This window comes from Nannospalax galili, unplaced genomic scaffold (assembly GCF_000622305.1).
Source record: "Nannospalax galili isolate Female #2095 unplaced genomic scaffold, S.galili_v1.0 scaffold85, whole genome shotgun sequence".
Classification (NCBI taxonomy): domain Eukaryota; kingdom Metazoa; phylum Chordata; class Mammalia; order Rodentia; family Spalacidae; genus Nannospalax; species Nannospalax galili.
The window spans coordinates 8,924,127-8,933,190 of record NW_008358866.1 but is presented as its reverse complement, the minus strand read 5'-3'; the positions used below and the strand labels follow the sequence as shown (position 1 = coordinate 8,933,190).

The following is a 9,064-nucleotide window of genomic DNA, read 5'->3' as shown; positions in this document are numbered from 1 at the left end:
AGAGGTAGGCGGATCTCTGTGAGTTCAAGGCCAGCCTGGTCTACATAGTGAGTTCCAGGACAGCTGGGCTACAGGAAGACCCTGCTTCAAAAAGACAAAAAAATTTTTTATTTATTATTTTTATTTTATGTGTATTTGTGTATTGCCTGCATGTAGGTAAGTGCACCCGTGTCATGCAATGCCCGTGGAGAAGAGAGGAGGCTGTTGGACCCCCTGGAACTGGAGTTATAGACAGTTGTTAGCTGCCATGTGGGTGCTGGGATTCGAACCCAGGTCTTTTGCAAGAACAGCCAGTGTTCTTAACCGCTGAGCCATCTCTCCAGCCCTGTCAATAGTTTTGAGCTAAATTAGTCACAATTACCTAGACATTTTTCAACCAGCTCAGGACCCTACTAGTTGGCCTCAGTTATAGAAATTGTGATCAAGATATACAGTTTGGGGCTGATGAGATGACTCAGCACATAAAGGTACTTGCCGCCAAGCCTGATGACTTGAGTTCAATCTCCTGAACTCCACAGGAGAGAACCATCTCCCACACATGTGACATGCTGTGTGCCCACATACATACAGTCCCCTCAAATAATATAAAAAATTTGATATATTGCTTTTCTCTATGTTAAGTATATGGGTTAGTTTATATTTAACAGCCTTTTAGCACAATCTAGTCCTACAATAGGTTTCACATATTAAAAATCTTTAATTATAAAAATTTCAGTAATTAAGAAAATACTGAATATATAACAACTAATCAATGTAAAAAATAAGAATATAGCCGGGCATGGTGGCGCACGCCTTTAATCCCAGCACTTGGGAGGCAGAGACAGGCAGATCTCTGTGAGTTCAAGGCCAGCCTGGTCTACATAGTGAGTTCCAAGACAGCTGGGGCTACAGGGAGACCCTGTCTCAAAAAGACAAAAAAGCCCAAAAAACAAAAAACAGTATCCATTCAAGACATGCTTATTGAATATCTATGCTTAGCCAAGCACTATAATAAACATTTAAGTATTTCTTCATCTAAGGATAATGATAAATGCTTATTGAGATTTTTACCCCATGCCAGATAATGTCATGAGTGTTTCATTTCAACTGTTATCTGTCTCAGGATGATACTGAAACATCAGGACATAGAGAGCTTGGCCACGTTCATACACTCACTTACGGCACTAGGATTCTAATCCATCTTACTCCAGAGTCCACTCTATCAGGTTCTCTGGGAGATGCAAAAGCACTAGAAAATATGCTTTCCTAACCACAAAGAATTCACAAATTGTTGAAAATAACACTTGACCCTAGACAGTCAAATGCTTTTATAGCAGACTATGAGTAACACACCAAAGAAGTAGGAGCAACTAGAGAGATAGCAGTTAAGAGTGTGTACTGCTTTTACAGAGGACTATAATTTGAATCCCTACACCCACGTTGGGTAGCTCATAATTGCCTATTAACACCAGCTTCACAGTCTCTGACACCTTCTTCTGGTGCCTCTATGGACACCCACATGCACTTGCACATACACATATACATAAATAATACTTTTAAAAATAATTTAAATTTTTTTATGTGTATGAGTGTATTGCCTGCATGAATGTAAGCACACCTGTGTCATGCAGTACCCACGGAGGTCAGAAGAGGGCATTGGATCCTCTGGAACTAGAGTTACGGATGGCTGTCAGCAGTCATATGGGTACTGGGAATTGAACCTGGGTCCTCTGCAAGAATAGCCAGTGCTCTTAACCACTGAGCCGTCTCTCCAGCATCATAAAATAACTCTTTAAAAAAAGAAATGAGGCCAGGTGTGGTGGTGCATGCCTTTAATCGCAGCACTTGGGAGGCAAAGGCAGGCAGATCTCAGTGAGTTCAAGGTCAGCCAGGTCTACACAGTGAATTCTAGGCCAAATGGGGCTACAGGGACACCCTGCCTGTCTCAGAAAGACACCCCCCCCAAAAAAGGTATTAAAAACGTAATAGCCAGAGGATAAATCTTGGATCAGATCTGTGATTTTTTTAAAAAAATATGGCTAACAGGAGCTGGGGAGATGGTTCAGATGATAAAGCATTTGCTTGTGTAAACATGAAGACCTGACCTGAGTTCAAACCCCTAGTACCCATGTAAAAGCTGTAAAAGCTGGGTGCTATGGTGTGCCTCCTAGTGCTTGGGAGGTGAGATAGGAGGATCCCTGAGGCTTGCCAGCCAGCCAATCTAGCAAAACTGATGAGCTCCAGGTTCAGTGAGAGACCCTGCCTCAAAAAATAGAGTAGAGAACAATTGAAGAAGGCGTCTAATGTTGACTTTTTGGCCTCCATACACTACACCACACACACTGACACACACTCTCCCCCCTCTACCCCTGCAGAAAAGGTTAACTTAAAGTCTTGCTTACTGCCGGGTGTGGTGGCACACACCTTTAATCCCAGCACTCGGGAGGCACAGGCAGGTGGATCTCTGTGAGTTAAAGGCCAGTTTGGTCTACATAGTGAGTTCCAGGACAGCTGGGGCTACAGGGAGACCCTGTCTCAAAAAAAAAAAAAAAAAGTATTGTTTACTTCAGCCTTATTGGAATACAGGGATTATGTTATAAGCATCAAAAACATGAAGTTAATTCACATAGAGTCATAGCAGTCAGATCTGCTATCACTAACACTTATTCTGAATAGCAGGTACAACTGTAAAACTTTTTACATGAATTATCTCACTTTATCCTTCCTCATGGAACATGAATGAGACCTTTTTGCCATATAGATTTTAAGAGGAAAACTAAGCTTTGGATTAAATAACTCCAAAGCCATGAACCTAGCAAGCCATAGGATTGGAAACTTACTTCAAACTCAATTCTTTAAAAAAATTTTTTTTAAATCTTATATGTATGAGTGTTTTGCCCCTACATATGTAAGTGCACTACATGTGTGCAGAGACCAGAAGAAGGGGTCAGATCTCCTGGATCTAGAGTTACAAACAGTTGTTAGTCATGATGTGGGTGCTGGGAACCCAAACCCAGGTCCTCTGAAGAGCAGCCAGTGCTCTTAAGTGCTGAGCCATATATCCAGTCCCCAAATGCAATACTTAATCTACCATTCTATGGTTCAAAAATAGTTAAGCATGAGCATACAGGGATGGAAACAGTGTTTTTGTAAGGTTAGCCTTTTAAAAAGACTGCAAGAAAAAGCTGTGGATATGGTTCAGTGATAAAGTGCTTGTCAAGCATGTGAGGCCCTGAGTTCCCAGCACTGTGGAGGGAAACAAACCCCCAAGACAGAGAGTAATATGGTACCATAGTAAGTGTTTGGATAATTCAGGTGTGAGTGGGGAAAACCTGGTGCCAAAATGATAGTAACAGGAAGATAGGAAATGGTATATATTTTTAAAATTAAAACAATTTATTATTTTTATGTGTATTGTCTGCATGTGAGTGCACTCTTGTCGTGCAGTGCCCGTGGAAGTCAGAAGAGGGCGTCAGAGTCCCCTGAAACTGGAGTTACACAGTTGTTAGTTGCCATGTGGATGTTAGGAATTGAACCTGGGTCCTCTTCAAGAGCAGCCTGTGCACTTAACTGCTGAGCCATCTCTATAGCCCCCAGGAAATTATATACTTTTTAACTTGTACATACCTTGCACTTTGTAAATTCATAAACTTAATAAGATACACTTCTGTAAAATCTTCTGCTGGGTATTCGTCTAGAGCATTATATTCTTCAATTGCACCATACAGAGCAAATCGCTCAACTAATTCCTTCATGGCTCCCACCGCAGGAACTCCTTGAATTAATAAATATCGAGATTCCAAATTGATTGTATAAACCTAAAAGATAATAGACTCATTGAATGTAGTTAACAAATAAGACTATGACAAATCCGCCCTTATTATTATTATTATTATTTTTTGTTTTTTGTTTGGTCTTCTTGAGATGGGGTCTCCCCGTAGCCCCAGCTGTCCTGGAACTCACTATGTAGACCAGGCTGGCCTTGAACTCACAGAGATCCGCCTGCCTCTGCCTCCCAAGTGCTGGGACTACAGGCGTGCGCTACCACGCCCGGCTGCCCTTATGTTTTAATAAATGAAACTTGGAAAACAAGAAATACTCTGCTCATCCGGGTCTGCAAAACATACACACAAAAGTATCACTCTTTCTGCATAAATACTCCACGAGAGATTATTCAACTAAAGCATACAACAGACTTTTTTCCCCCCAAAAAGTTGTTACCGGAGAAGTTAATTGGAAATAAGTCACTGACGACTCACGGAGTGCTTGTCCTGTAACAAGCACATTTGAAAACACGGAAGATACAAGGCCTAAACAAAATCGTGTTCTCGTGGAGTGACGTTCCAGTATTAACCAAAAGGGTGGTGATGATAACCTTTGGTATCTGAGCCTGGGTGCCTCATACCACCTCCACTAAGGAATGATTCTGACAGCACCACCGTCTTGCCTTTATGTAGTCTAGACTGGCATGGGGAGCTAGCGCTCACAGGAAGTTGGCGAGGGGAGCGAATGAAACCGAAATCACTCTAATCACTCTACCTTGACCGCACGAGGACGCCGGCCCTCCCGGTATTTGGCCCGAGAGTCGCACACAGCGGTCTGGACATGGTGGTCGAACACACTCCCTGGCTTCCCATCGCTCGACGCCATGTTGCCGGCAGTGTTCCTTGCAGCCAGGACAACATCCGCCGACCAGCTCCCGTGTGCCCAATAAGAGAGCAGAATGGGTCCAGCGTGCTACGATTGGCTGGAGAATCGACCGCATCGATATTGCTGAGCGCGAGTCTTGAATGAGTGCAGTGCCGCCTCCTAGCGGCTTGGAGGAGAATTGGCTGGTCGCTCTCGCAGCGGAGGCGCGGGGAGACGCTAGGGAGAAGGGGCGGAGCCGATCGATGTTCTCGGGCTCCGACGTCCTGGCCTGTCGCGGACCCGGTTGGACTCTTGCTTCCCGTTGGGCGGCGGGAGTGGGGATTTGGGGGAGACAATGTGGGGCGGCGATCGTGTGGTGGGTGCGGGGTCAGGCGAGGCAGTCGTGACGGTGGCCTTCACGAATGCTCGGGACTGCTTCCTCCATCTGCCGCGACGCCTGGTGGCCCAGCTGCACCTGCTGCAGGTAACGCGCGGGCCGGGACCCTGAGCCGCAGGTGTGGTTCAGTTGTCGCCGGCACCTTTCTGGCTGCTCTCGAACCCTGCCGAATAGAGCCGAGAGAGACGGACCCTCAAGATGGGGTGGGGGGCGGCGTGTGTATCACACGTCACGGGTAGTGCATCCCCAGTTGTCTTATTCCAGGGCTCCTAACTCGGTTACACTAGGCTTTGAGATCTGCTCGGGTTCCACCTCAGCACTCAGGAACAAACCTCACTCTAGCTTGGAAGGGACCTTCCCACCTGGTGTATTTATTATAGAAATTGTCCTGCCAGTGCTTTGCAAGTGCCGGCATTGCCTCGGGGGGTGGGGGTGGGGGGGGCAGACTTGGTTTGTACAGCCCTAGATGACCGAGGCGACCCTCGAATGCCAAAGGTTAATAAGATGACTGATGGCTTTTCCCTGCTTTGCGAGACCTTGAACAAGCTGCGGTGTGCGGGGAAGGTGCGGTGCCGTTATTCACGCCTGCATGAGGGTAGCTAGGGTACTTCGACTTGTGCGAGCTGTCACCCTTCTGGACGTTGTCATTGTGATGCTCCACGGTTATAACCACCAGTAGAAATACAACACCATATTTTCCTAATTAAAAATAGGTGCAGATAGGTTCCCGAGTTTCAGTGTTTGTGGGGATGGAAGGCTAGAATATTTGAAATCTTCTAAAATTCTCTATGCGTGATTCCAGACCCCTGGCTTCTCATAAAGAGATAACCAGGAGTTTGAAATGATTTACTTAATTTTAATTTTTAAAAATTTATTATTTTTTATTTTATGTGTATGCGTGCATTGCCTGCATGTAGATGAGTGCACCCGAGTCGTGCAATGCCCACGGAGGACAGAAGAGGCTATCGGATTCCCAGGAACTGGAGTTATGGACAGTTGTTAGCTGCCATGTGGGTGCTGGGATTCGAACCCGGGTCTTCTGCAAGAACAGCCAGTGTTCTTAACCGCTGAGACATCTCTCCAGCCCCTATTTACCTAATTTTTAAAATTCATGTTTCAAAACACCGAATCCATTAGAGTCATTAATTTTTCACCACTTAATGGTCTTTTGGCCCTGACAAGCTTTCTTCATGGCTGGAAGGAATCAGTCACTGTCACCAAGTTCCAGGTTGACCTAATGCTCTCAGCCTTACAGAGAATTTCAGTGTACTTTCACATCCAAAGAGTCGCTCAGTTTATAGAAATAAGCTTACCACTTAATGAGTTTAGAAAAATGCTTCCTCACAGTAACTAAAAAATTGACCCTGGGATGTGGTGGCTAACTTCATCACTGTTTAAGACTTTTGGTGGCCTTGGCCAAACATGGTAGCACACGCCTTTAATCCCAGTACTGGCAGAGGCAGGCAGGTCTCTGAATTCCAAGCCATTCTGGTCTACATAGTGAGACCCTGACTTGAAAGAAAAAAAAAAAGAAAAAGGAATTTGGTCATTTTGGTCTTTTTAAATTTTTGAGACTTCAAGAAGTATTTGGTAGAATTAGTTCAAAGGTATCTATAAATGTTTTTAGCACTGGAATAAAATGCTGTTTCTTCTAAGCCTGTGTAGCAAAACAGGCCAATTCCCTTCTCCTGATTATCAAAAGAATACTGTGTTTTATGGGAAAGCTATTAAAAGAACATAAAAGCTGGGGTTGGAGAGATGGCTCAGCGGTTAAGAACACTGTTCTTGCAGAAGACCTGGGTTTGAATCCCAGTACCCACATGGCAGCTAAAAACTGCCCATAACTCCAGTTCCAGGGGATCTGACAGCTTCTTCTGTCCTCCATGGGCATTGCACGACATGGGTGCACTTACCTACATGCAGGCAATACACACATACACATAAATTAAAAAAAAAAAAAGAAAGAAAGAAAAGCTGTCTGTAATCCTAATACCTAGAAATAACTAATATTAACTGTTTGGATTAAGCCTTCCAAACTTATTCCTAATCTTAACAGTTTTGTGTCTTGTTCTTTTCATGTATCTTTGACTTTTATTTTGTCGAGAGGTCATTTTTAGCAGTTAATTAGTATGCAAGCATAAACTTGCCATAATTTATGTAATTGTTCACTGTGGCTATTTATTTAAATATTTATTATTTTTATTTTATATGTACACGTGTATTGCCTGCATGTAGGTAAGTGCACCAGTGTCATGAGATGAGTGCCCTTGGAGGACAGAAGAGGCTGTCAGATCCCCTGAATCCATGGCAGTTGTTAGCTGCCATGTGGGTGCTGGGATTCAAACCCAGGTCTTCTGCAAGAACAGTGCTCTTAACCGCTGAGCCATCTCTCCAGCCCCCGCTGTGATTATTTAAATGTACTGAACTAAGACTATAGTTTCAGGGATCATTTCTATAATTTATTAAAACGTACTGAACTTTCAGGCATTTAAAGTGATAATTATATTTTAATAAAACAGTAAAATATCTCATTTTTGTTTATGAACCGTTGTTTTTCATTTCTGATTATTTAGGATTCCAAAATTATTGGGTTTGAGGGCATAAATAGATACTAAGGAGAAAGGTTCATGAGTTGGGAGTTAGTGGGTTGATTTATTCCATTTAAGCTAAAGCATTGCGTGTATAATACAGATAATGCAGTAATGGGAAGAAAGGTTGCAACTGTGGCTTTTTAGCCATTATCAGATTTACCTGAAGTTTTTCAAAATCCTCAAACCAACCAGAATCTAAGACAGAATCTCAGTGTGTAGCCCTAGTGTGGCCTAATCTCAGTATGGCCTGGAACTCCTTATGTAAACCAGGCTGGTCTTGAACTCAGAGATCCACCTGCTGGGATTAAAGGCATGTGCTGTTAGATTTAGGAATGCAGAAAAAGGAAGGAGTTTAAAGTTAAGAAATAAGAACCACAGCCAGACCTACAACATGTAGGGAATGTGTTCCTTTATTCAAAGAATACAGCAAAAGTCCGGAAAAACCTTTCTGAGGAATGAGGGCATCTGCATTGAAGGGAGGGGCCGTTTGGATTTATATAGGAACTCTGTTGAACATAGCTTTAAGAGTTAACTCTTTGCTAGGGTCTAGTGTCCTTGAGGGTTTTTTCTCCCAAGATTATTTTCTCAGGCAGGTGAGCTATCTTAGGCACTAAAGGAGACAAGCTGGGTCCTTAAACAGTCTCCCTCAGTCTAGGAGCGATCAGTTGATAAGGCTTGAGCGAGGCCATCCTGCTTGTTTAGGGCCAATTAGCCACTTTAAGGGATTTCTGGTTCCATTGTTTTTCTAATTAGGCTCATGGCTCATCACACATTCTGTCATGTGCCACACCATCACCATATCTGGCCTTTATAAAAATAGTAAATTCCAATTAATTTTGCCTGATCACAATGCCGATTAAATAATTTAAAGTACATATAATGTTTATAACGAGAACTTTTTTTTTTTTGGAGACAGGGTCTCACAACATCTGTAATTTTAAAAACTTTAGACTACCTGAGTTGAGAACCCCTGTCATAGTATCATAAAATGCTAATAAATGAAAGGACCGTAAATATCCTATCATTTCCCTACTTTCAGACACAAAGAACCTGGCAGTCCTAGGCCAATTCCATTTTCATGCAGCTTGTTTGCCCTCTTGTCTGTAGCTCACTATGGGTCTCACAACATCTGTAATTTTAAAAACTTTAGACTACCTGAGTTGAGAACCCCTGTCATAGTATCATAAAATGCTAATAAATGAAAGGACCGTAAATATCCTATCATTTCCCTACTTTCAGACACAAAGAACCTGGCAGTCCTAGGCCAATTCCATTTTCATGCAGCTTGTTTGCCCTCTTGTCTGTAGCTCACTATGGGTCATCTAAACTAGCCTTGGCACTTCTTTTTTTTATTTTTTATTTTATGCTTTGAAGAATTATTTTTTTAATTTTTTAAAAAATTTAATAACCACATGATTAGAAGCATTTCATTACAGCTTTAACATATTCAGTAACACACTCCAGAGCA

At 42.9% G+C, this 9,064-nt stretch overlaps 2 protein-coding genes across 6 annotated transcripts in view; one reads left to right on the top strand and one right to left on the bottom strand.

The window, feature by feature from the left end:
• The window catches only part of Rbm48 (RNA binding motif protein 48), a 12,637-nt gene extending 7,968 nt beyond the window's left edge, over positions 1-4,669 (bottom strand). The window contains exons 1-2 of one of the 3 annotated variants that reach the window (XM_008822544.3): positions 4,519-4,669; positions 3,607-3,797 (exon numbers count right to left, since the gene is read on the bottom strand). In XM_008822544.3, the coding sequence (XP_008820766.1) occupies positions 3,607-3,797; positions 4,519-4,629 (302 nt within the window). In that variant the 5' untranslated portion in view covers positions 4,630-4,669. The remainder of the gene's footprint in view (positions 1-3,606; positions 3,798-4,518) is intronic. The other 2 variants (XM_029558358.1, XM_029558359.1) reach the window with 2 other exon arrangements.
• A 238-nt stretch (positions 4,670-4,907) lies between these two features.
• The window catches only part of Pex1 (peroxisomal biogenesis factor 1), a 67,418-nt gene continuing 63,261 nt past the window's right edge, over positions 4,908-9,064 (top strand). For all 3 annotated transcript variants that reach the window (XM_029558352.1, XM_017795463.2, XM_008822543.3), the window contains exon 1: positions 4,908-5,092. In XM_029558352.1, the coding sequence (XP_029414212.1) occupies positions 4,964-5,092 (129 nt within the window). In that variant the 5' untranslated portion in view covers positions 4,908-4,963. The remainder of the gene's footprint in view (positions 5,093-9,064) is intronic.